At 50.1% G+C, this 27,443-nt stretch overlaps 1 protein-coding gene across 2 annotated transcripts in view; it reads left to right on the forward strand.

Moving 5' to 3' along the window:
• The window catches only part of DPYSL2 (dihydropyrimidinase like 2), a 127,660-nt gene extending 101,658 nt beyond the window's left edge, over nt 1-26,002 (forward strand). For both annotated transcript variants that reach the window (XM_045994851.1, XM_045994861.1), the window contains exons 8-14: nt 4,567-4,687; nt 12,979-13,135; nt 13,615-13,756; nt 15,765-15,935; nt 19,882-20,061; nt 20,901-21,066; nt 22,992-26,002. In XM_045994851.1, the coding sequence (XP_045850807.1) occupies nt 4,567-4,687; nt 12,979-13,135; nt 13,615-13,756; nt 15,765-15,935; nt 19,882-20,061; nt 20,901-21,066; nt 22,992-23,083 (1,029 nt within the window). In that variant the 3' untranslated portion in view covers nt 23,084-26,002. The remainder of the gene's footprint in view (nt 1-4,566; nt 4,688-12,978; nt 13,136-13,614; nt 13,757-15,764; nt 15,936-19,881; nt 20,062-20,900; nt 21,067-22,991) is intronic.
• The last annotated feature ends 1,441 nt before the right edge of the window (nt 26,003-27,443 follow it).

Consider the following 27,443-nt stretch of genomic DNA (forward strand, 5'->3'; position numbering starts at 1 on the left):
GGTGAGGCTTGTGAGACAGAGGCAGGTAGTCACATCTTACATGCTGGGGAATCTGTTTTTCTCAACTTAGAATCTGTGACCTTTTCGGAAATCGGCTCCTTGATGAAAGGCTCCGTGGAGGTCAGGCTTTTGTGGACCTGGTCAGCTCTCAACAAAGAGAATGCTGGGTGTCTCATGGACACGAACAGACTCTTCTTACAGGAGAGAAGTGACAGGCAGTGACAGTCCTCAAGGAGCTGACTATTGGCTTTAACAGTAGGATTTTTCCTTGTGGCAGCAGGTAGAGGGAGATGCTTAATCAAAGGAGTATGAATGGGACCCGTGCCTGCAAAGCACAGAGCTTGAGAACGGGAGGTTCCCTCCGGCCCTGGGAAAGGTTCAGTTTCTGACCTGTGGTACAGGGGCCACCGGCTCCCCCTAAGAAGAAGATAGATTTGTAAGGGTTTGGAGACCAGATGCCATCAAGATTGTCTGGGTTGGGGTAGGAGGTCAGGCTATCCATAGCTTTTTCCCTCTGACTTTGGGGGAGAAGTGAGGCTGGAAAAGGGGAAAGAAAGCCAGAAAGAGGCCGGAAAAAGAGAAGGGGGAGGAGGCCCTTGGAATGTCCTGCACACACAGAGGACTTGTATGTCGTTGTCCTGCCCTTCTTCCTGCACATGCGCACGCACACAGACAGGAACAGACAGACACACACATAGAGACAGAGCCACAGACATACACACACACCAGGGCACCTTCGGCACCATCTGTGGCCCTCAGGACACCTTCCTCTTGTCAGCTGAAGGACGGAAACTATGACATTTCCGGTACTGTCCGGTCCCACTCCAGGCCTCAGGGTGCCATTCCTGTCATACCACCCAACCTTCCACGCACACCAGAAAGCCGAAGGACTGAGCCCAGGCTGGCTCGGGTGAGGGAGGTTGAAGGTGATTCTTGTGGCGCCTGTGCATGCTGTTGCTGTGGCTGGTGGACAGGGACTTGGGGAGGAGCTGATCGGAGAGAGAGGGCGATCGTCCCCGTAGCTGATGTTCAAAGTACCCAAGGCTGGCTTTGTATACCAGTGTGTACATGTAACATTTACACACGCGTGTGCACACGCATACACGCATCCTGGGAATGCTCGCCCTTGCATGTTTGCACGCATGCACCTGTGTGCGCATGTGCACACTCACACACACTGGGGAGCCGCAGCTCACTGTAAGGCCGGTGGGCCCCTGATGACACCTGGCTTAGAAAGTGTGCTGTCCCCTTTGTCCAGTTGTCCACTTGTGGGTGGGGGAGAACGTGTTGCCCTCCGAGAAGAGCCGGTGCCACTTACCTTCTTTCACGAGGCTACTTCTGAGAGCCAGACTCTTGTTGAGCTTGTAAGAGCCTTCCTGGGGGTTTGCTTTCCTCTCTCCTTCTGTCTGTCCTCGTATCGCCAGATCCCTGCAGACTTGAACACAGGACACAAGCCCGGGGTTCGCGGAACGGGAAGCTATTGGAGGAGAGTCGTTCTCGTTGCTCTTTTGACCACTAAAGTCAAACCCGTTCTTCCATGATCAGACACAGGAGGTTTCCCTTGTAGCAGTTGTTGCGTGGAGAATTTTGGGGTCCCCAGCCGTGGATTATGAGGCCTCCTTGGGGGACTGGCAGGTCTGGAGTCTCCAGTTTGAGGAGCTCTGGGCTTTTGGGGAGCACCCTGTTGTCTCACGGAAGGCTGTCTTGGGTGCTTTCCGGGGTCTCTTGCTTCTTAGCTGATCAGAGGCTCTTGTTGGCCCAACATTTGGTTCTTCCCCTGAGCAGGTGCACCCTTAAGGACAGCCCCGGGAGCCACCAAGCATGAGCCCCCGCCTTCTCCCACAGCTCCTGGTGATGACTTTTCTGTTCGTTGCCGGGCATCTGTCGTGTGTTAGACGCTCTGTGGATAAAAAAGAGAAGAGAGCAGGAGCTTGAGCTGGGCAGGGCAGTGAGGGAATTCCAGCCCGCTTGCCAGCGGCAGCTGTTGACCTCGTATGAACACATCCTTCCTTCTCGGTGTTGTCCCCTGTCGCCGCATCGTGGTGCTTAACTTAGCTTGGACTGTATAGAACGTGCCCCTGGTCCTCTCTGCTGTTCCCTCCAGCCCGCCATGTGAGATGGCCACAAGGGTTCTCCCCAGGCCCAGCTGGGAAGATTGAGAGGAGACACTGCTGGGGACAAGGAAATCTAGAAACCGCCTGGCTGGTCCGGGGGTGCCCTGCGTGCATAATGACCAGGCCCTGCTGGGACAGCAAGACGAATGAGACGGGGATTGAGGATGAGATGGGGAGGAAGATACAGGTGGAGAGTAACTAGGGAGGGCAGACTGTGATGGTCTCTGGGCTAAAAGACTGGCATCAGGGAAGGAAGTGGGGGACGCAGGGATGAGGGTGACAGAGAGAAAATATCATCCCAGAGAAGGGAACTTTCTAGCCGGGCCCTGTGGGAAGTGTGACTGCGGTATGAGACATGGAGGACTGGGCGTGCGAGGGTGTGTGGTGTACAGACACTACTGTGTATTCTGACTGTCTGGTGCGTACAGACATTGTTGTGTGTTCCTAGGCCAGTGGCTGTCCTCTCTGGATCTTGGGGTGCCTGACCTTAAAAATCAGCAAGGCTGGATGACCCCTCTAACCCCTTGATAACTCTACTGAGACAAACACAATTTTTTTAAAAAATTTTAAGCTGTAATACTATTTTCACAATATTTCAAGTGGGTGTTTTTTAAATCCGTTCCCGGCGTGTAAGGGGCGTGCACAGGTACACACAGAAGGGTAAATGTGGATCCCTTCACGGTTCTGGGAGGAACACAGAGACTTGGGGGGGGTTTAAGTGACCTCCTCTTTCCATGAGGTAACCTTGTAGTCGGGCCTGTGCCCTCACCGGGAGGGGTCGCCCGAGCTCAGCTCACGGAGGATGAGCAAGTCCACACAGGGCCCCGGGATGCCCGTCCTGCAGGGCCCCCATAGAACTGGCACTTTCGCTCCATTTACTTCCTAATTGGTCTGATTTCACATTCCAGTTCACCCAGGACAGTCCCAGCCCAGTCCATTGCTCCCATGCCGTTATTAATAGTGCCTCTGTTCACTTTCAGAAGTGTTGGTGTTGGGCCCATTAATTGGGTTAGTCACTGGCGCCCCTGGGAAGCCTTGAGGCTTCTAGAGAAGTCCTTTCCGTGCTTCACACTGTGGACTCTTGAAGTGACCTCAGAGATGCCGGCCGTTCCGCCTCTGTGCTGCCCCTGGCCAGAGGCACTTCTGTTGTAACTGGAGTCAGGGAGAGGGAGGGCCGGTGGCTCAGCTATTCCAGGAATTAAAAACATTTGGAGGTTTAATGAGCTTTTGCAAGAGCCATTTGGTTTGCCTTTGAATTTTGAGACCTCTCTCTTCACATAGCTTATGCCCAAAAGGGCCAACGTGAATGAAGTTGTCTTCATTTATTAAATTAGATTACTGGTTAACGCCATTGTAGAACTTCAGCTCTTGGTCAAGCTCTTGTAGAAGCTTGGTTGGCTAAGATAATTCAGTTAGGAGCTCAGCTACCTCTTAGGAAATGTAGCCGCTCGCTTTAACCGTTAACATAAAATAAAGTGATTTATTTGCTCAGTAAACATTTCGGGGCGACCGCTGCATACCAGCCTACACTGGGAACTCTTGGGGGTGGGGCACAGAACCTACAAAAAGTCTGAGTTGAAGCCAGCCCCTTGCTGTGAGGCATTGAAGTCACAGCTTTTGCCAGGATTTAGGGAGGGGGTAAAAGGCTTTTCGAGATCTAGCATTCTACCGTTGCACGGGCTCTGCCCTTGTCCATTCTAACACATATATCTGTAGGGTATACCTTGAGCTCAGTAGTCCTACCTGGTCAGGTAGTCAGCAGTAATCACTTGGGGTCTCTGGGATATTATTCGTTGAAGCATCAGGTTTAAAGAATCATGAATTGGAGCGTCTCTCCCATCCCGCACTGAGGGTCATACCAGCCTGTGCAGCCATAGACATGTTAACCATACTGAAGACCATGGCTTGCCACAAATCTGCCTGTTCCCAGAGCCCTGTGAGGTCCCATTGCTCCTTGGGTCCCATTTGTGCGTGACGGATAGAAGCCCAACACAAAAATCTCATCCTTGGATGGCTTGACTCAAGACCCTGCAGCTGGAGGGAATGCACTGACTTAGGGGCGGTCCCTATCCGTGCCCGGTGGTTTTCTCACAGGAGCAAGCATTAAAAATCACCTAGGGCTCTTCAAACCCACATTCTGGGTCCCATCCCCAGAGTTACTGGTCCGCTGGTTTCGGGAAGGGCCTGAGAATCTGCATTTCATATCAGCTCCTGGCTGATGCTGATGGTGTAGGTCTGCTGGGCACCCCTCCAGCCACTCACAAGGTCTTGGAAGGAATTGCCCCATCATTTCCACCCACCCATTTTGAGTGACCCTGGGAAGGTCCTATCCCCTTCCTGTGATGCTGCTCAGGGCAGAACATGGTGGGGGCAGCCTCTCATTCCTCTCGGCCTCCCTTGGTGGGTGTGCCCAGACTGGGCACAGCTCTCACATCCACGTGCTCCTCTGCAGGTTGAGGCCGAAGCCGTGAACCGCTCGATTACCATCGCCAACCAGACCAACTGTCCCCTGTATGTCACCAAGGTGATGAGCAAGAGCGCGGCCGAAGTCATTGCCCAGGCCCGGAAAAAGGGTGAGTGTTGCCTTACTGGCTGTCTGACTGCGGGCAGGTTCGCAAGGGAGGCAGGCAGCTCCTTTTCCAGACCTGCGTGCCAAGTGGGCTGTGTTCATCACGTTCCAGCATTAACCTAATTACCACTGAGCAAGGCGGGGAGCTCCAGTTTCCCCGTCTGTTCCACTGCGGCCGCCTCATCGCCGTCTATTTAAAGCCTCGCACAAAGAGTGGGTGGGTGGGGACATTTCCCTCCTGCCCCCGCTCCCATAGACAAGTTGGCCTTGACTCGATGCAGTCTCCATAAACTAGGCACGCAGATGGCGTCCATCTCCATCTGCCCCAGAGTCCTTCTGGAGAGCATTCTATTGCTCTGTGGCTGGTAGTGATTTCTGCCCGGGTGAGTAAGACAGTGTTGTGAGGGTGTAGGGCAGGGCATTTTGCCCTCGGACCCTCCTCATGTCTAGTTCTCTGGGTGCTTGAGTCGCTCCCTGTAAATTATATTGACCTATTCAGGGCTGAGGCTGGTACTCTGTCAGCACTAGGGAGTCCATCGAAAAGGTTCTTGGGAGCTAGTTGACTAAGTACAGCCTCCCCTGGTGCTTCCAAAGGCCGGTCCGTGGCACCCCTTATACGTTATGAATGCAGCAGACCTTCCTGTCATCTGCCATGGACTGTGAGTTTTGAGTCCTCACACCACCCACGTGTCCTGGGCTTGGGAGTCCAGGTTCGCGGACAGTCCAATGGCGCCTGGTTTGTGAGGGTGCACGTCCTGGCCTCATCATTTCTCTCTGATCTTTGTCTGGCTTTCTCCTGGTCTTTCTCTCTTTCTCTCTTTCTGTTCCTTTATCTCTGTGTTTTTCTTTCTCTGCCAAGAAGGGAGCGGTGTGACCTTTATGCTTCTGTTTCCAGTTTTCTGCGGGATGTGATCGCATGCAGAAGGACCGTAGAAGTCCTTCAATGGTGGGTGACTTGGTGCGAGTCCTAGAACAGATTGCTCAATGACCACTGAGTCAACTTGTCCCCAGAGATGATGGCTTCCAGACAGACCCAGCAGTTCCGTGCCCAGGATCCTTGGAGCTCTCTCCGGGGCCTCTGCCCGGAGGCTTGGCCACGCATGGTTGCTGTGTTCCTATCCTCCTGGACACCTGCCCTCTCCTGGCTGCTAGTAGGAATTGCCTTTTTGAAGTAAAGGGATAGTCACTGGAGTAAGGCATCTGCTCAGAATCAGCGTGGAGTTGTTTTCTGGGAGATGCTTTGGATGATCTCTGTCAGTGACCCTCCCTCGCCTGGGCCCTTTGTCTTTCTGGGCACATGTTTGCTTCCGCCTCAGCCCCCAACGCTGATCACGGAACCGCTGCTTCCACGGAGCATGGGGACAGTTGGCACGGTGTCTGGAAAGAGGAAGTGAGTGGGTAGCTTTAGTTATTTTAGGAACCATGCTGTACCCAGTTGATGATAAAAGCAAAGAGTTAAGAGTCGCCTGGGGCATAGGGTGTAGGGCATTTTAACATAATTTTAATATCATTTAACGTTCCATTTAATAGAATGGAAAACCCGAGAACATGCTTTCTGATTCAGAATTTTCACTTGTCCAAATCGGAGGGCGGAGGAGTCAGTCTCATGAGAACCTGGTCCTGGTGGGTGGCGCCAGCCCTGGTCTGGGGCACAGAGCACTGGCCTGTGAGCCAGCTCAGCAGGCAGCTCAGGGGCTTCTCCTTCCTGTGCCTCAGTTCGTTATTTGAAAACGAGAGATGGAGTATGTTACTGGAAAGTCCAGCCCTGCTTTAATACTCTCACCTCAGTGGCTGGTGAGTCCCTCTGTCATCTTTTGGACCTTGACCCTGTGTGTGTATTGGGCAGCGAACACTAAGAAGGGACTACTTTGGTCGGTTTGTTCCAGAACCTTCCACCTGTGAGTCCTGCAGTGTGGTGCCTACATCACGGTTCCCATGTTGGCTTTTGCATTCCGACCGACCCCCTGTAGTCTGTGGAACCTTTTGCTTTCCTTGGGCCTGAGCTGTCAGAAAGAAATTTCTGGTGCATTTAGGTGCTAATGAGCAAGAATGAGAGATCCTTGCTTGCTTGTGGGCTCCTAAGGCTCTTTCCATCTTGTTGGAACTTCATCATAACAACTTTGGGAGGCAGCCTGGGCAGGAATTTTTGTGCTTTGGTTTACTTTGCAGCTGAGTAAACCGAAGCTCAGAGCTAGTGAATGTAGCATTGGGCTTGTCAGGTGCCTGACTTCAGGCCTGAAGAGCCACACGAGTAGCTGAGTTACCTTCGTGTTTGGAGATTATTTTTATATGAGTAGTGCTGGTTTAGTTTCTTTCTTTCTTTCTTGTTTTTGAAGATTTTATTTATTTGACACAGAGAGAGAGAGCATACAACCAGGGGGAGCAGCAGGCAGAGGGAGAAGGAGAAACAGGCTCCCTGCAGAGCAGGGGGAGCCTAATGCAGACCCGAACCAGGACCCCGGGATCATGACCTGAGCCGAAGGCAGATGCTTAACTGACTGAGCCACCCAGGTGTCCCTTTTGGGGTTTTGTTTCTTAACAAACCTGGTAGAAACTTGCGCTTGTCACCTAGTAGAGTTGTGTGTAATACAGAAGCAAAGATTCCCAAATAATCAAGAAGGAAATAGGATAAAGTGTTATTACACATTTGCGCTCTGGGATCAGTGTATCCTGTCCTGGATCAAATCGCAGCTCTCATGCATGAGGATGTGATGCCGGGCAGCTTCCATACCATCATTAGATCTCATTTTCTGCGAGGGCAGGGACTAGCGATAGTGACTTAACTTGTAGGGTGAAAATGGGACCTAACAGAGTGATAGACATACAGATGTTTATAATAACTCCCCACTGTTCTCATGGTCAAAGAGTAAAGGGTTGGTTGGAAGTATAGCAAGGATGCCTGCTGATCCAGGCTAGGGGTTTTCTGCTAAGGATTCTAGTTCAGGTGCGCTCTTCCGGTCCCCAGTGGCAGGTGGTAAGGCACTGCCAATTTTCTGCTGCTCTTTGTCTTCATCTGTAAAATGGGTAGATGAAATCTTCATTTATTCGGCAAACTTTTATTATGTGATCCTGCAGGCTTTTGCACTGGAGGCGAGACATGGTCCCAGCCCTCAGCTCCTTCACTCGTTGGGGTGGGACACTTGGATAGAAAGTCATAATGGGAAATGGTCCGTTGCACGCCAGGTATGGCTAGAACACATGGAGGAAGGGGCCACTGTTTACAGACACACCCCACCTGTCTCAGGGAGATCAGGCTGCACAAGGGGATTCGACATTTCTCTACAGTGGGAGCGGTTGAAAGACCATGATTTTATGTTTTCTTAATGCCCATGTGCTTCTCCACCTAGAATGATGCTGGTCCTAAGTCTGAGACAGGAGGCATATAGGCTAGTGAGGATGGGAGATGACCGTAAGTGAGAGGATATTCTATGTGCACTAGACCCAGCGCGACCACCTGCCGTCCTCCCATCTCCCGGAGAGATGGTGTCACTTGGGTTGTTCCTTCTGTGCTGTGCCCATCAGCAGGACTGCTTATCATCCACCCCATTCTGCAGATAAGGAAATGAAGACACAGCCTGGAAAAAAATATTTGGGGCAGTTTTTACTCTTCAAAAGAACTTAGACATTGGTCAACTCAATAGGCTTATTTTGTGGAAGAGAAGTTAAAATGCAGAAGGTAAATATTTTGCCGCAGGTCATCCAGCCCATGGTTCCAGACTCCTGGCCACCTTTGTCCATTGAGGGTCCAGGGTGGGGATTTCTCTAGAAATGACTCCCTCAGACTCTGCTTTGTCCACGAATGGAATCTAGCGTGGCTGCTGGTGCCTTCTGTGTAGGAATGGTAGTGTGTCAGCTGTGCCTGATAACCTCATCTGACAGACGTCCTTCTCCATCCTCCTCCTCGCCCCACCCCTGTAACTCAGAGGCGGAAATGTTTAGAACATCTGGTGACTGCTGAGGCATGTTAAACCCTGGGAACCCAAGCTGGAACCAAAACTTCCTGTGCCCTGTGGGTCAATCGGAATGACTCTGGCGTCATGAGAAACTTGTGTTCGTGGGGCCCGTGAGGACTACCCCAACTTGGGGATGAAGCCTTAGCATTAAGTTAATTCACAACTTAATGATCTTGACATATGGGTTGGCTTGTGAATGTCATAAAATCTCACCAAAATCTGGGTTAGGGCTCTTCAGAGAAACAGAGCCCATATATGTATATGGAGAGGCAGGGAGTGGGGCGGAGAGAGGGAAGAAAGGAGAGAGAGAATGAGGGACAGGGGAAGAGAGGGAGACAGAAACAGACTGGTCTGAAGGAAGAGGCTCTCAGGGTTGTGGGTGCTGTGAGGTCTGAACCCAGGGAGGCCCGCAGACTTGGAAGATTTGAGGCCACAGCCCAAGCCCGAGGCTGTCTAGAGGCGGACTTCCTTCCCAGTCAGGGCCCTTGCCAGGCTGGGAGTTCAGTACCGTGTTGTCGTGTAGCCACTTGCAGGATGAGACTCTGGGCTTGGTTTCCAGCCATCTGAACTCTGAGACTACCGGAGATAAGACTCTCTTTCAGGGCAGATGTGGAAACTTTTGTGTCATTTCTGTAGCACTCGGGCCGGGAGTTTGAATCGCTGGACTCATCCTTTTCTTTCCCCACCTTGCCCAGTGTCATTAGGAAGAACCAGCCAATCTTGTTAGATTCAGTTTGACAGACATGTTCTAAGGAATCAAATCCATGGTCAACCCAAACTTAGCCTCTTCTGAGAAGTATTTGATAGGGGAATCCAGTGGTGATATTTTGTGCATCTCTGTTGACCCAACACACCATGGGCTGGTAGTGCTGGTTATCCGTGGAGAGCCCCTAGGCTGTTGAATCCTGGCAGTAGTCTCTCTGAGAGGAGAGGGAGAGTGGCTGTGTGTGTGTGTGTCCCTGTCCCAGTTGATTTTTTTTTTTTTAAGGATTTTTATTTATTTATTTAATTTATTTATTTGACAGATGGAGATCACAAGTAGGCAGAGAGGCAGGCAGAGAGAGAGGAGGAAGCAGGCTCCCTGCTGAGCAGAGAGTCCGATGCCAGGCTCCATCCCAGGACCCTGGGATCATGACCTGAGCTGAAGGCAGAGGCTTTAACCCACTGAGCCACCCAGGCGCCCCCCCACCCAAGTTGATTTCTTACTGTGTTTTCGTGGCTGCGTTTTGAAATACACATACACGGTTTCCCATTGTTTGTACTCTGGATTTGTCCTCCTGCTTCTCGTTCATGGGAAATGACCTAACTGTCAGAGCTGGGAGCTGTCAAACACTTCTAAACCCCAGCCTTGCATTTATTCTCCACCGACGCACTCAGGCCCCGGGCTCGTGGTGAATAAATACCACCCAGGGCCTTACAGTTCCCGTCCGTGCTAGAGGGCCTGCCAGAGGCTGGCTCGGGGTCACATCCTTCAGTTCAGACTTTGCCTGGAGAAGAAAATCACGAGGGTCTAACTGCTGCCAAGGAAGAGTCAGCAGTGTGTTTGGAGGAGTGCGTGAAGGCAATTTCAGCTTATTTCAGATTTATTATTATTGGGAGTTCTCTCTGGCATGCACTTTAGTGGGGTCTGTGGCCTGACGGAGGTCTGAAAGCTCATCCACGGCTCCCTTCCATATAGGGTTTATAAAATGGGAAAGGTGCCCTGGGAAGGGGCTGGGCAGCCATTAGGACAGGGGGGTAGGGCCCTGTACTTGTGGTCCCACATTTTCCTGGAGGTGGAGGCCCCTACAGGATGGCTTAACTCCTGCCCTGCCTTTGGGGGCTGAAGAAAAGAAATCAACCGAGAGCCAGCAAGGACCTCTGAATCCCTTGGAATGTGAACAGGCCAGAGCAGACATGAGCCACAAGATGCCTCCCTCCTTCTCCAGGATTCCTATCTTAGCTCGGCCCTGGGCCAGATGTCCTGCTCGTCCTCAGTCTCAGGAGGCAGGTTCTGGTGTGCGATGGCCTTCGAGCTCTGACCCCGTGCTGGGCTAACCGGGGGGGCTGCTGGCTGGGTTCACCCCTTTGTGGGGAACTGCGCGTTCCTGTGCACAGAGAGGACGGGACTTGACTCCCCAGCCTGATTTGTATTTCACAGAAGGCCACGGTGGTCAAGGGCACTCACAGTTGTGGGATCCAGGAGGTGTTACAGGAACCAGAGGCCCCTTGTACGAAAGTTTCAGGAAGAGGATGAGCAAGAACAAGTTACCGGAAAATGTTTATGCTTGCCCATGGATTTTCAAAGAAGGTCTGACCACTCTTGTTCTCTGAGCGTTCCGCTCCCTCGAACCTATTTATGTCCACAGAACCGGGAAACTTTTAGGGTGGGATCCTTTGGTTCCCTAATGACTGGCAGAGACCTCCCCTCTGTGCTCAGGCAGTAGTGGGACCTCCAGACCCGGCTGGGTCAGAAGGTCCCGGTGAATGTGCAAACCAAAAGCTGGGATCCGGAGGTCCCATGAGAGCCCAGGGCCCATCGCTGGTCTGCTTGGCCATTTGCGTTTAAAAATGGTGCTGGCAGCAGCTAAGGCCTTCTCATTGTGCAGTGTTCTTCCACTTCGGGGTGAGCTGGAGCCCTTTGTGCAGCTGCCCAGCTAACTCCTCAGGACCAAATCCTGCCTGGGAGGCTTTGAGTGGATCAGGAACTCCATTCTGAGCTTTGGCCCTCTTCTGCCTGGGGGGCTTCCTGCTGTGTGAGGCTTTCCTCTGGGTTCTGAAGCCCATGGGCCCTCCTGCCTGGGATTGTTACTGATTTCCTCAGGCGAGCTATGCTCCCCCAGCTGGAGAGCTGCTCCTCTGTAAAATTCCTGAGGCTCAGAGCAGCAGGGAGGGTGTTGTGGTGTATTATCAAGACAAAAGTCCTTGGAAGAGGCTGGGGAGAGGAAAGGAGGTGCATTCCTGACTGGGAAGTGTTTGGCCTTGAGGGCCTTGTGTTTGGAGAAGCGGGAACCCTGTGGGGGTTGCTGTGGGGGGTGAGTCAGCCTTGTGTACGAAGGGAGGAGGCGAGGAGAGGTGCATTCCTGGTTGGTGGTTAAGGCTGGTTGAGGTCAAATTCCGGCGCTGATGCCCTCAATTATGTCCTTTCATCAGTGTGAAACACATTTATTGAGTGCCTACTGTGTGCAGGCAGACTCCTTTTCTTAGGAATTGTCCCATCAGGTGGAGAACCAGAAAATTCAAAATTGGATGATGATTGGATTATTGGAGGTGAGGACCGGGGTGAGCTGTGGACGGTGCTGAGGAATGGGTGAACTTTGATACGAAGCTGGATAAGGAAGGGCATTAGATGCTTTCTTGGAAAGTTTGTTTCAATTCTTGAAGGCAGGGGGGCTGCTTAGGAGGAGTTGATGCAAGAGAATGGTGTGGGAAGATCGCTCTGAAAGTGTCACAGGGAGAGCAGAGGGGTGTGGAAGAACTTGGAGAAAGCAAAAGCAAATATGAGCTGTGATTGGGAGGCTGTGTCAGAATGAGCCGGGGAGCAAGGAAGAAGGCCTGATGGAAGGGAAGGAATGTGGGGTGACCAGGGAAGGATGTATTTAAGGTGTCGAAACACTGGCATTCAGTGGCTTTGGGACTCCCGATTTTCTGGCGTGCACTGGAACAGAGAGGAGGACACGATTTGACGTTCTCAGATGATGTATTAAGTTAGACCGAGCTTCTGGAAACACTAACATTTCAGCAGTGTAACTGTGCAGGGTCCCTCATTTCTCAGTCTTGCCAAGTCGGCTGTGCCTCTGCTGGCTCTCGGGGACAGTGGCCCTCATGTAGGGATTCAGGGATCCTCTTTGTCTCTTGGACCCACCCGCAGGGCTGTAGACAGGTTCCCGAGTGTTTCAGCCCACTGGTCTCAGGTCTAACTTCCTCTCTCAGCCCCAGAGCCAGAATGGGGCAGTGCACAGGGAGGCAGTGGGGCAGCGTTGGGAGAGCCGGGAAGTGTTTTGTGAGCTGCGAGGTTCAGCTTGAGGTGGAGGGATGGTCCCAGGGATGGCCCCAATGAGAAAGTCTGGATGGCATTTGGGACTGGATGCTTGGTTGAGCAGGAGGTTGTTAGTAGAGATGGGAATCAGCAGTGTTAGAGGTAGAAGAGTGGAGCCCAAAGGAGGAATCTTGGGGAGCACACTTTGGGTGGTGACTTCGGCTGGCGGGTCTGTCTGGCCATCTGCAGGAGGGCATTGGCGCCTCCTTGGAGGGGATGGCAAGAGCCCGCAGACCGCACCCAGGCCAGCAGGGATTCCCACCGGGGGACGTTTCCTTCCCGCGCTGTATCATGAGCACTCAGCCTTGTCTTTCTGTTTGTCAGGAACCGTGGTGTATGGCGAGCCCATCACCGCCAGCTTGGGGACTGATGGCTCCCACTACTGGAGCAAGAACTGGGCCAAGGCCGCTGCTTTTGTCACCTCCCCGCCCCTGAGCCCTGACCCGACCACTCCGGACTTTCTGAACTCCTTGCTGTCCTGGTGAGTCTTGGTGACCCGGTCACGATCCCCATTCCCAGCCTGTCCCCAGACTGGCTGACCCATCAGGGTACAGCCTGGTGGGCAGAAGCAGACTGGCACACAGAGAGGCCTTTGTCCTCAAAACTCAGATTGCAGAGCGGGAACGGGGCATTATCGCACTGACGTTGTTCTGCGGGGAAAATCCAGATAAAACCTGTGCCATCTTGAAAGTCAACCAGCGAGGAGAGGTATCAGAAGGCTTCCAGTGTGGTGCTGCAAACACCCAGAGATCAGATACCTCACGAAGGGATTTAGATACACAGCAGTGTTATAATGAAGTTCAGGACCGGGTTGCTTCCTCCTCAATGTCCTGCCTCCTGAGGAGGGAGGATAGGCTAGTTCAGAAACTTCCAGTGGTTCGGCAAATTAAAAAAAAATCTGTCCAAGGGTGACTGGATGTCAAAGATTAGTTAAAAGCTGGCTGTGTGTTTTCCTTCCAGCGGAGACCTGCAGGTCACTGGCAGTGCTCACTGTACATTCAACACTGCCCAGAAGGCTGTAGGGAAGGACAACTTCACCCTGATCCCTGAAGGCACCAATGGCACCGAGGAGCGGATGTCTGTCATCTGGGATAAGGCTGTGGTAAGGAGCAGGGGCGTCGCTCGTGGACGGGTGTCAGCTTGCTCCTGCCTCCTCGTCTCACGGTCGTGGGTCTCACGGAGGCCTTGAAATGGCAGTGGAGAGAATTCTAGAAGCTGGTACTTGTGTGACAGTATTTTTCCAGTTTGGGAATCCCAGACAGCTCCTTAGAGGTCATTTCCTCCTAAATTTTACATATGTATTTACTATCATTGTCCTCTGGATCAGTGGAGACTGGGAAAAAAACCACAAAAAAACAAAAGCAACGCAGAGACTCTTTAAAATAAGGACTCTTTTGATCATTCAGGCAAATACTTTTTTAGCAACCTGGTGACCGGTCTCAGGCAACCTTCCACTCTGGGAAATGGGCTCCGTTTCCTTAAAACTCTCTTCGGGCTCTCTGGAGTTAGCCTTTCTGCCCACTGCAGGCTTCTGGCAGGCTTGTTTTGAATGTCCACCAACCTTTCAGGGGTCCTTTGGGCCCTGATTTGCAGTGTTTTAAAACACAGTAGTAGTAACACAGTAGGTTTTTCTGGTTCTTAACAATTTCTTTAGATTATGGAAACAATATATCCCTATTCCAAAAAGAGTAGGGAAGGGAGTAAAAAGTCCTCATCACACATCTCTCAGATAACTGCAATGAACATTTTTGACAGATGTCCTTCCGGTTTTTGCCGGTGCAAGAGCACACGTGTGTGTGATATGTATGTGTGTGAGTGGGTAAGTAACATTGGCATCATCTATACTATTTTGTGGCCCGTTTTATGAAAACAGGGTATCATGAAAATATCACCACTTCCTTAAATGTACCTGAAGAACTTGGCCTTTGGTAGCAGCAGATTCCATCTTAATGCTGGTCTGTAATTCGTCATTCTTTGAATGTTCATACTGTTTTCTGATTTTTTTTTTAAACTGGTACGAACATCTTGTATACACATCCTTGGACAGATCTTTAATGATGCGTGTAGGAGAAATTTTTAGAAGTGGTATTCGTGGGTCAGGGGGTATGTATATTTTTGAGGCTGTTGATGCCGACTTCTGTCACTAGGCCCAAATTGGTATTATCACGAGCAAAACAGAAGTCTTACTGATCTGGCTGGCGAATTTGTTTTACACTTAATTCTTCAGTTACTGATGACAGTGAGTTTCTTTTTCATGTCCTTAATTCGACATTTGTCTTTCTCTCTCTCGATACCTGCTCGTTTCCTTTGTTCATTTTTCAATGAGCTTCAGAGTGGGCTCCTTAACTCAGAGTCTCTGTCTGAAGGGAAGAGGAAGACAAGCGGTAGAGACGAGGAGCTGCAGAGAAGGCTGTAAGGAGATAGGGGCTGACCCCTAGGGGATGCCACAGACAGCCAGACACCGGCCTAGGACCTCTGACTGGGCCAGACTGGAAGCTGAGGGCTGCACCGTGGTTGTGAAAAGACCAGTCTTTCCAGCCAAGCAATGTTTCCCGAAGAGCCCCCGCTTCAATTTTTTTTTCTCAACTTTTTATTTTCAAATAATTATAGATGCTGAGGAAATTAACAAAGACAAGACAGAGGGGTCCTGTGTACCCTTCATCCGGTCTCACCAATGCATGATTATGGCACCATACCCGAGCCTACAGAGTGACAGTGTTGCAGTGTTTGCATGTGGTTCTGTGTCATTTTGCCATATGTAGGGTCATATAACCACCTCCACAGTCAGGACCCAGATTTCGTCCATCGCCACGAAGACCCCCCCTTTTGCTGCCCTGTGCTAGTCGCACTGACCCCCAGCCCCTGGAGGAATCCCCACCTCGTCCCTTGTCTGTCCTCCATCTCCATAACTTCGTTATTTTGAGAGTGGGCTAGAAATAAAGCTGTGTGGTATATGGCCTTTTGAGATTGGTTCTTTCTGCACAATGCCCTTAACATCCATCCAAATTGTTGTGTGAATCTAATGCATGTTCCTGCTTTTGCTAAGGAGTGTTGCACCCCTCAGCTTTTTAACTTGCTTTTGGGGCATATGTGTGTGTCGTGCTCTTCAGGTCACTGGGAAGATGGATGAGAACCAGTTTGTGGCCGTGACCAGCACCAATGCAGCCAAAGTCTTCAACCTTTACCCTCGGAAAGGCCGCATTGCTGTGGGATCTGATGCTGACCTCGTCATCTGGGACCCTGACAGTGTCAAAACCATCTCTGCCAAGACCCACAACAGCGTGAGTCCTGTTAACTGCGTGGACCCAATCCCGAATGAATTAGAGTCCCCGAAAGAGACTGAGGAAGGGAGAGTCCCCAGAAAGAGCTTGCTGTGATAGGAATGAACTTTTTCCCAGGGTATATTATAACTTGTAATTTGCCGAGGGAAAAAAAAAAAGCTATCTTCTTATCTTTGGTCAGGACAGTAAGATTGTTCTTCTTCTCAGCATTTTGGAGGTCTTTTTTTTTTTTTTTTTAAGATTTTATTTATTTATTTGACAGACAGAGATCACAAGTAGGCAGAGAGGCAGGCAGAGAGAGACAGAGAAGCAGGCTCCCTGCTGAGCAGAGAGCCCGATTCGGGGCTCGATCCCAGGAACCTGGGATCAGATCCCAAGCCAAAGGCAGAGGCTTTAAGTCACTGAGCCACCCACGCGCCCTATTTTGGAGTTCTGTATAGGTAGAGCTCTCTGTCTGTAGACCTTCAGAGCCTCCAAAGTCATGCCAAGATGTCAGAAGCTTCTAGAAGTCAGGCACTGTCCCATTTTAATGGTGGAGGGCAGCACCTTCGGCATTGCCTGCCACAATGGCCCCCCAGCAAATATTCAGATGCCAATCGGGCACTTCTATTTTTTTAAGGCACTGCTATCTCATGTCAGTGTTCTAGACAAAACCCCTCAATGACAGATGCTCTTGTGGTCTTAAAGGAATGAACTTTGAGTTGACTTTTTCTCTCCCTCCCCGCTGGCTGACTTAGCTTCCCAGCATTACAGTAGTTAGAGCTACACCTACATGTGACTTAGATCACAACCTTTTGGGGATCTAGAACGGCTTTGGCGGGCAGAGCTCCTAGGGTCCTGCCCAGTGAACATATGCATTCACAACACTGTCCCATTTACTCTACGTGGGGCCTTCTCAGTAAAGAGATGGCACCATGACCACAGTTGCTTCGTGGGAAGATAGGAAACAGAAGCTTTGAGAGCTTATGTAACCAGCCTGATGTTACATGGCTATTTTGTGGTAGAACCAGAACTAGAACCCCCAATTGTCCGGGGTTCTTCCCTAGCAGACCACACATGCAGCCTCTTGGGCAGGCTTAGACAGAGACAGGGCTTCCCCTCCCTGGCAGTCCCTTCTGCAGAGGGGATGGGTGAACGGAGCTCATTATATAAGCTGTGGATGACCTAGCTAAGGGGTGTGCACATGGAGCCCTTACCGTGGCAGGAGAGAAGCTGTGAGGAAGAGAGGATTTGAGGAGACAGAGTCTGCCCTTCGCTCGTAACTCCCAAACTTTCCCGGACTGATAGCACTGCCCTGCGTCTACTTCCAGGCAGCCCTGTGTAAGAGAAGTGCCTCTGATCTGGCCTCACCTGACTGATTCGGAGAGTCCACACTAAACACATTTGTGCAGCATTAATCATCCGGGAAAATATAAATGAGAGGGTTTCCCAGTGTAATACGGTGTTTCAGACTACTGGGCTAATTAGCTTTAATTTGGAGCATTTAGCTAACTATTATTGAGCCCGTTGCTAGAAGCGTCTGCCTGGGCTTTTCAGGCATCCAGCCAGATGAGTCATTTTAGGGAGCCCCAGGGTTGGATGTAGGTTAAAAGTGTCTGTACCTGGTGAGCAACGCAGCCTCACTGCCTTGCGGTCTGGCAGAGGGGAGGGTCGGTTCTGTATTCCCTGAGCTGTGATCCAACCATTGGGCTTGTTAGTTTGTTAGTTTTAAGTGACGTAGATTCATGGGGCTGGTTCTTCCCATCTTTTACAAAATGGGGGATGGCTCAAAACCCTTTTAGTCATTTGTGATCTGTCGTTTACAGGCAATTAAAGTCAGCATAAGCGTGTTGTGATGGCTCTGTCATTAAAGAGCTCGCAGTCCTATTGTGAAAGGACGATAGAAAAAAAACCAGACCGTGGATGACTGGACATTTCCTAAATGCCTGGTCTGTGCCAAGTACGGGGCTGAATGCTTCTGTTCCTTTTATTTACTTGAATCTTGGCATCAGTCCTGCTGAGCGGGCTTTATCCCAGGGAGATGAGGAGCTGTGAGGGACTTGTCCAAAGTCATACAGCCAGGGTATGGCAGACCTGGGATGTGAACCCAGGGTGGATGGCCTCACATCCAGGGTGGTCGCCAATCCTCCATTAGGGTGCAAGAAGAGCTTGTTGGAGTGTAGACACAGGTGTGGAGTAAAAGGTGGGGCTTGATGGCCTCGGTGACACATACCCTCTCCGAGGTCGGAGATGACAGGACTCTGACAGTGTGATCTACCCGTGTATGTTGCTTTCATGTTGTCATATTCACGTAAGCCTTGGGGGAGAGGCAGATGGAGAACCTGTAGTTTTGAGGCAGTATTCAAGTGGTCTACTCAGAGTTCCACACACAACTCCTGGATTTCACCAGATCTGAGATGCCTTGATTTGAAGCTATTCCCTGAGTTTGTGTACCACCCATGAAAGAAGACACACCACTTTGAGTCTACTACGAGACTCCTTTAGGGCTCGCCTGTGCTTCACATAGGACAACTGAGAGGTGACTCTGCCCTGGAGAAAGTGGGGGGCAGAGAATCCTGTGTGCCTCAAAACGTCGGCATTGGGTGCCGAGCAGGCAGAATGTCTCCTGAGAAGCTGAGCTGCAAGCCGGTCCTCCCGCACGTTGGTGGTATGAATACCTGCTGCCCCAGCAGTCCACAGAAATGTCAGGCTGAGCATTTGATGTGAAATGGCCTCAGCATGGTCACCCCGTAGGGCGGTGGGCAAAGCCAAGCTAGAGCCCGCCAGCAGAGCTCATTCCGTTGCTGTGAGACATGGACTGATTCCAGGCATGAGTGTCTTCAGATGGGTGAAAGACAGTCAGTCCAGACTTGAGGATACACACTCTGGTCCCAGAGTGCGTGTATGGAGCAACCCCCGCCCCCCTTCCTTCCTGCAGGTGCGTCTCTGCCTCACTCATTAGTTAACTTCCACAGGATTCTTTGCTGTCTCGAGCAGTGCTGACAGCCTTTCCCTGCTGTCTTTAACCAACAACACGGCATTCCGACACTGAATGTGAGCTGTGAAGCCAGCCCAGGGTTTCCCCATCCTTCTGAGTCACTGTGCCAGGCAGAAATGTTCTCCCTAACTGCACTGTCCCATCGCAGCTCTCTCTTCACCAACTGACCCCTGAATTCTGATAACCTGTCTGACTTTCCCCAGAAAGCCATGCTGCTTTCTCTGGTGAGAGCTTCCCTGTGAATTCTCCAGCCACAGTCATTCGTGCCCGGAAACAGGGCAGGCAGGAAGAAGCGCGGGGCATTGTGGAACCTGGGGAAGGAGCACGGGGTGAATCGAAGCTGGGGGATGGGCCTGGGGCCTCCTCTTTTCTGTTGCCTTCTTCTGCAACAGCAGACTCGCATGCATGCAAAGGTCCCACCTGTCTTCCAAGAGGAAGCCCGGATATGTCACCCTGCAAAGCCTGAAGCTAGAAGGATAGCTTCATGATTCTGGAAGTTAACTAGACATCAACATTTCATTGAAGGCATTGGCTCGAGTTCCCACAGGCTTTTCACTCAGGGATTGCCGTTGAACCTTGTTGCTAACAGATTGAGAACCAGGAAAGCCAGTGGGAAAACCTGCTCATGGATGGCCCCATTTCAAAATTTAGAACTTGGTCAGAGAAGATCTTCGGATTTTAGCCCAATGGGTGCTTAAGTCAGTAAGGACAAAGCTGCCGCTCATACAAGGAATCATTTCCTTTGTATTTGTGTAGCATTTACAAACCCTCATGCTTTTCCACACGGTTTTTCTGTTCAGCTGTTTTCCCCCCAGAGTTCTGAGAGGCAGGGAAAGAGAATTCTAGACAGGGAAATGAAGACAGAGAGATTAAGTGCCTGCTGGGGTGGGCATTTGGGACAGGGCCTTTCTTTGGTCTGTGAGATCTTGGGCAGGGTGTATGCTAAAGTTTTCGTGCTCTCTCTCCTAGTCTCTCGAGTACAACATCTTCGAGGGCATGGAGTGCCGTGGCTCTCCACTGGTGGTCATCAGCCAGGGGAAGATCGTCCTGGAGGATGGCACCCTGCATGTCACTGAAGGCTCTGGGCGTTACATCCCCCGGAAGCCCTTCCCTGATTTTGTTTACAAGCGTATCAAGGCGAGGAGCAGAGTGAGTAGCTTTGATCTTACAAACTGCTTTTATTATGGGTTATGTTCAATTCTGTACATGCCGCTAAGCACTTTGAGTTAGAATATTGAGAGGAGGTGGTGGAGGAGTATGGAGGAGATAAGGGATAAGGAATACATGATTTTTTTATTTCTGGAGCTCAGAATACCAGTAGACGAGTCAGGTATGTCCATAGCCAGCCAGAAGGAAGTAAAACTGGTGTGCGCTGGGATGTATAGTGGTTCAGAGGAGGTAGCCACTGCCGTGGAGTCCTAGGAAAAAGTGTCATGGGGAGAGGGCATTTCGAGTTGGGTTTTGAGGATTAGGTAGGACTTTGAGAAGTCAAAGAAGGGAGACAAGGAGATTAGAATGTCATGAGCAGGGAAGATGTACAGTGTATTCAGGGTGTGGTAAGACAACGGTACTTGGACTGTGAGGCAGAGAATAGACAGAGCTGTGAGGGAATTACAGAGAGAGTGAGATTGAAAAGAAGTTTGAGCGCCTGATCTTGAATGTGAGCTCAAATCTCTTCACAACATGTTTGGAGTTTCGAACTTGGGTGTAAGTTAAAGTGCCTGGGGGGGACAATGGTAAGACATGTTAGTCAGTTTTTGTAGAGTAACCAACTACCCATGGTCCATCTCGGGGGAACTTCAGCCTGGAGTGGTGGGGGCTGACTCCTCGCTGACATCTGTCCCCACTGTATGTGTCCATAAGGGGAGCCCTCCATCCCCACCTCTCACAGGCCTCTCCTAACTGCCGTTCCTTCCCCCTTCAGAGAGTTGCCTGGGAGATGTCCTCTGTGAATGTGGCCTGAGGCAAGGGGCTCTTGTGTTTTGCAGCTGGCAGAGCTGAGAGGGGTTCCTCGTGGCCTGTACGACGGACCTGTGTGTGAAGTGTCTGTGACACCCAAGACTGTCACTCCGGCCTCCTCGGCTAAGACATCTCCTGCCAAGCAGCAGGCCCCACCTGTCCGGAACCTGCACCAGTCTGGATTCAGTTTGTCTGGTACGGTAATGGTTTGGTTGGGCCCGGTTCCACGGGAACTTTCTCGCTGAACCAGCAAGACTCGTTTTTTGTTTTGTTTTGTTCCTCCAAACATTTTATTTATTTATTTGACAGAGAGAGCGAGCCACAGAACACAAGTGGAGTGAATGGCAGAGGGGAAGGTAGAAGTAGGCTTCCCACTGAGCAGGGAGGGAGCCCAATGTGGATCTCGATCTCAGGACCCTGGAATCATGACCTGAGCTGAGGGCAGATGCTTAACCAACTGAGCCATCCAGGTGCCCCAAGGCGTGCTTTCGTTAAAGGGGGAGAACTGGGAAAGAATGATGCTCGTGAGAAATACTAATATCCCCAGAAATGTAATTCCTCCAGAATGACCGGTTGGGTCATTTCAGAATCTTGACATGAGTTTACATCACATACAACGTCATGATGTGCATACTCTGTATATAGAACTTGATGTAGTAAGAGGACATTCCTCCGAAGTCTCGTGTCCATCCTCAAAGAGAGTGTTGTGGTATTTCAGAACTCTCTCTGCCCCCATGTATACAGCACATCGTGGTAGCTCAGCTTGTGGGGTCTGGAGCTTGAATAGCTTGACTCTCTAGCCAGACACAGCTATGCTTCAGTCTCCTCATCTATAGAATGGGTATAAGAGTAGTGGCTACCTCGTGGGGCGGTCAGAAGGGTTAAACAAGTGACCATCCATGTAAAGTGCTTACAGCAGAGCCATTTGATAGTTATTATTTGTGTGATGTCAGCAAACGTGAGCCGTCCAGATTGTCAGGCTTCCTTACTTGAAACTTGTGCTCCTCCATTTGGTTTATGGCTAAAAGCCTTCTTTTCAAGCTCCCTGAGCCACAGATAAGTATCCCACTCTCTATGGGATATTAAAGAAACAGTAAATCTGATAGGTTTTTTTTCCTTGTCAAATATGCTGGGTTTCAGAAAGTTACCATGTATAATTCCATCTATGGGCTACCAATTTTCAAAAATTTTCTTATTTTGGTTTTTTATTTTTTTAGAGGGGGGAGGGACAGAGGGAGGGGGAGAAAGAGAATTTTTTTTTTTTTAAAGATTTTATTTATTTATTTGACAGACAGAGATCACAAGTAGGTAGAGAGGCAGGCAGAGAGATGGAAAGGGAAGCAGGCTCCCCACTGAGCAGAGAGCCCAATGCAGGACTTGATCCCAAGACCCCAGGATCATGACTTGAGCCGAAGGCAGAGACTTTAACCCACTGAGCCACCCAGGTGCCCCGAGAAAGAGAATCTTAACAGGCGCCACATCCAGTGTAGAGCCCGTGGGGCTTGATCTCAGGACCCTATGATCATGACCTGAGCCGAAACCAAGAGTCAGACACTTAACCGACTGAGCCACTTACGAATTTTCAAAAAATTTTGAGAAGAACAAGCGCTAGTTTTGTCAGAGAGTGAAATGGGCATAATCATGTCTGTGCTCTTTTATCTGACCAGGCCGTTCCAATCTAGGGAAACATCCTCACTCTTATTCCTGGTTACACAGCAGAGGTACAGAGCTGGTACACTGTTTCCAGTGCTGGAAAGAAGGCTGTAGACACCTTCAGAAAAGCCACGCAGTCTGACTAATGAGGACATGGGCAGGCTGCAGTCTCAGTCAGTCTCCAGCTGAAACATGGTGTTATTTTATATACAGTTTTACTCTTTCAAGTGAGGGACCCAACCAGCTTTTGCAAGGACTGCTTTATAGGGTCCGTGATTTCTTTGGCTACCTTAGGCAGGTCCATTTTTTTGCAGTTTAAACTTGCAGTGAAGTTTTGGGAGAGGGACAGAGACTGGGCCTGGCCCTTTTTCTCCTGGGCTGTGCTATTTTGGTGTAGAGGGGGAACCCCTGTAACTGCCCCCCGCCCCCACAACCCTTTTTGACCCCCATCCCTGTCTCCTCTCCAGGTGCTCAGATCGATGACAACATCCCCCGCCGCACCACCCAGCGCATTGTGGCTCCCCCTGGTGGCCGTGCCAACATCACCAGCCTGGGCTAGAGGCCTGGCCTGCAGCCTACTTGGGGATGGGGGATGGGACACCTGAGGACATTCTGAGACTTCCTTCCTAACTTTTTTTTTTTTTAAGAGCCTGTGATAGTTACTGTGGGGCAGCCAGTTCACGGGGCTCCCTCTTGGGCCCTGCACTCCGTCCCTCACCCGGAGTCACTGATTTTGCTCACCCACTTCCCTATACATCTAAGGAATATCACACCCAAGTCTACCCACCAACCCCATACACGGAACTGCATCCAACACTCAGACATGCGAAACAAAGCAAATCACAACGAGGGCGTTTTTCATCTCTAACCTCTGTTGTACTTGTTACCATCTTCCTTTTCATGGGGGGAGGGGGTGGGGTGGGGGGAAGATAAAGTGAATTGCCCAGAGCTGCCTTTTTCTTTTTAAATTTTGAAGTTTTCTTCGTGGGTCTGGGGAGAGGGTGGGTGGGGGAGGGGGGGAGTAGGTGTTTTGTTTATTTGTTTTTTTTTTCTTTTTACATACTAAATTGGGACGCCTAATTCAATATTAATACAAGGGGTTTGAACTGGACATCCTAATGATGCAATTATGTAACCATTGAGCTGCTTCAGGGTGGTTGGCAGACTCGTGTCCCTCCTGAGAGGCTCCAAAATGTCCGCATTGCATTCCATCGTCTTCTGCGTCACTTGTTGATGAAGGCAGGTTTTCTTTTGGCCTAGATTTTTGCTGCAGATTACATTTCTCGAGGATTCTCTTCTCCTTTCTTAACATCTTTTCTGCTCTCTCTCTCTCTCGCTAGCTTTTTCATTCATGACTGTTTTCACGTCTGTCCCTTTCTTTGTGTTTCCTTCAGCCCTTGTCTCCGAGACTCATGTTCTTTCTCCGTTCCCCCGTGTCTTCTCAGATGACCAGGTCTCCTGTCTTAGCGTGGTCGTAAGAACCTGCCTAGAAGGGTTTGAGCTTTGTCACTGCAGCCATAGTAATATGCTTTCCTAGTCCACACACGACTGGTGCTACCCACCCGCCCCCACCAGGATATGCGTTTGAGTTCGGGATGCTTCCGGGTGCAGCGGAAGGGCTGAGCTACCCACACTCACCTGTGGGCTCAGCATAGAAACTCGAACAGTTCTGAGATGTTGCAGAAACCTGAGGCTATAGGACACAAGTTTTCTCCTCCGTGCAATGCTAACTAGCTAAAGAAAAATGTGGTCAAATCTGTAAATTGAGCCCCATGACCCAAGTGAACCAGTCATCCTGGAGCCAGCCACCAGCTCAGTGTTGAGCTGGTGCAAGTCTGACCCTGGGGCCTGCTCTTTCCCAGCTCAAAGTATCTTTTGGGATTCCAGAGCACTCCGGGGCTTCTCACTTCGGGGCAAAAAATATTTTCTTGTTCAATTATTTTGGGAGATGTCATGCAGTACTTCTACACAAGATACATTCCAAGACCCCCAGTGGATACCTGAAATCGCAAATAGTACTAAACTTGATATGTATTGGGTTTTTTTTTTCCCATATGTACTTGTGATATACTTTAATTTATAAATTAGGCACTGTAGGAGGTTAACAACAATAATAAAATAGGATAATTGTAACAATATACTGTAATAAAAGTGATGTGGATGTGGTCTCTTTCTCAAAATACCTTATTCCATACTCACCCTTCTTGGGATGACGTCAGCCAGTAAGATGGCTATGATGGGATGAAGTGACGTGAATGACATAGGCACTGTGACTAGCGGCAGCTCCTGCTGACCTCCTGACGGTACGTCAGAGGGAGGAACACCTGCTTCTGGACGTTGGTTCACCGCCAAGAACTGAAGCCTTGAAAAGCAAGACCACAGATGAACAGGACCTACCATATAAGGAGGCCTTCTAAACTCAGAAAATCCTTGGGAAATTCGACTTAGAGTCCATTTTACTTTGTGAGGGGGAACAGCTGTTGAGGGAGCTATAGGTCCCGTCAGAGCTGTTGTGGGGAGAAGATCTTACAAATCAAGCATGTGGCCCCCATAGAGACCGCAGGTGACCTTGTGTCCACATCCCCGCCCTCGTATCCGTGACACTTCCCGCTAGCTTCCTTCTTGTCGGGCCCTGTCTTTGCCGATTTCCTTCCAAACGCGTTTATAGGTTCTCTTAAGCAATGTTAACGTTTGCAGGCTTTTACTGAACCAAATCTGCTTTCGTAAAGCATAACACGGAGAAGTAGGTCACTTCCATCACACTCGTCTCTCCACACGTTTTGCCTTTGGGGTTATGGTTGGGGTTTATTTTTGGTTGTTGTTGTTGTTTGTTATTTTAAAAGTAAATTGCACTTTTAAAGAATAATTGGTTAACTTAATATATTTGCTTTTTTATTTCTCACCTGCACTTAGAGGAAATTTGAACAAGTTGGAAAATTTTTTTTGTTTGTTTCAATTCTAAGAAACACACTTGCAGCTCTTTTAGTATTCACTGAGTCTTCCTGTTTTTTCCTGTAGCAGGTCATGGTGGTTTTGGTTATTTTGATTGTTTTTTCAAAACGATTTAAAACCTGAAGATTTCTGCAGGCTGTGTAAGCATGTTTACCTGTTGGCTTGCTTTGTGTGTCTGTTAAATGAATGTCATATGTAAATGCTAAAATAAATGGACAGTGTCTCCGAACTGAATAACTACAGTGACTTGATGCTCTAAAAACATTGTAGGATTTAATCATAGATGGTTTCTAACCCTTGGAATTGTGATTGTGACCCATGAGTGGAGGAACTTTCAGTGCTAAAGCTGACGATGTGTGTAGCCAGGAGAGTACCTTCTTTTTTTTTTTTTTTTTTTTTTGTAACCGCTGTCTTAATGGCAAAATAATTATGGTAAAAAAAAAAAAAGTCTCGTGTTTATTATTCCTTAAGAACTCTGTGTTATATTACCATGGAACGCCTAATAAAGCAAAATGTGGTTGTTTCAGGGGTGTGTCTGTGTTGAGATGTTCAAGGAGGCGGTTGCTGGGTCCGGCCTGCCTGCAGCCTTCCTTCCCGAAGCATTCACGGGTGTCTTTGGCCTGGCTTTGCTGACGGTCCCAGTTCAAGAGTTTTCACTGCATGTTGTAAACTTGCAGGCAGCTCTGAGCTTGTGTCGGGGCCACTGAGGTCGAAGGCCAAACGGAACGCTACATGGCAGAGCTGAGTGTCAGACAGTCATAGACTATCCTAGCAAGGGCGTGAGATCTTTCCGGAATCAAGCTGCAAACCCAAGTTTGGAAGTGGGAGTCTAGGGCGCACCATGTAGGGTTGGTGTGGTGACTCCTCTGCTCTCTGCGTCCATAGAGCTGGTTCACCCCGGAAAATCTTCAAGCTACAAGGGGGTGTACAAGATAAAGAGACGGGTTGACTTGCATCCAAGGCCCAGTCCGTAGCTTGCAGGAAAGCAGGATATAGAGTACGTGTTCCTCCAGGCCCAGAGCAGGTGCCAGGAATGCAGAAGAGGGGAGGGGTGGGCCAACCCCAGCCTGCTGGCTGCTAGGTTCCCACAGTCCCTTGTTAACTGATGCTGGTATATTGGGTCTGAAGACACTGAATGAAGGAGGTGTGTGCTTGGGGCTCCCCAGGCCCATCCTGTGATTGAGGAGATCTTTCTCTTTCTCTTTGTTTTCTATCCAGCCCTGTCCAAATAGGATATGAGGTGGTTCACAAAAATACACACAAACTTTATAAACTGGAGTGTTTGAGTAAAGGGAAAATAAGGAAAAATAAGATAAGACCTGAGTGGAGTTCGTACCACACACCTGCCCTGAGATCGTAAACTTGGAAGGGAGCTCTGAGTGTTCTAACAGCAAATCCGAAAAAGGGAGGTGCGGCCGGGAAACCACAAAACCTTTATAGTGACCAGAATATACATTAGTCCTCCAGAAGGGAAACAAATTACCCACCCTCAGCTCTACCAGCAAGTCCTGGCGGCCCCCTGTAGCCAGTGTTGCATGTCTGGGTCTGGCTACTGCCTTCACTGTATGAGGTGACATCACCGTTACTCAGGAAAGTCAAATCTGTCCAGAAGACGGGCAGAAAGGCTCACCCTAATCATTACAGGACCCGTGACAAGAAGGGAAAACCCAGGCCTACAGCTCATGCTCCTGTCCCACCCTGGCTTCATCCGACACCAAAAAGTCCCCTTGCTCATGCCCACAAACAGCTCAGTCCCTAGCAAAGAGTCACCCCAAGGTTGTCAACCCTGGTTGTGAGGTCTGCCCTCTGGAGAGGCCCACGTAGATGCTGGGAGGAGGCATGGGTCCATCTGAGTGGAGAATGGCGGGGTAGCCAGGAGCAGGTGCTCTAAAGAGAAAGTCCCATGGGTGCCACATGGCTAGACGATGGAGCTCTGTAGTGTGATTTAATGCAAAGATCGGTTTTAT

The sequence above is a fragment of the Meles meles genome, chromosome 2 (genome assembly GCF_922984935.1).
Source record: "Meles meles chromosome 2, mMelMel3.1 paternal haplotype, whole genome shotgun sequence".
NCBI lineage: Eukaryota > Metazoa > Chordata > Mammalia > Carnivora > Mustelidae > Meles > Meles meles.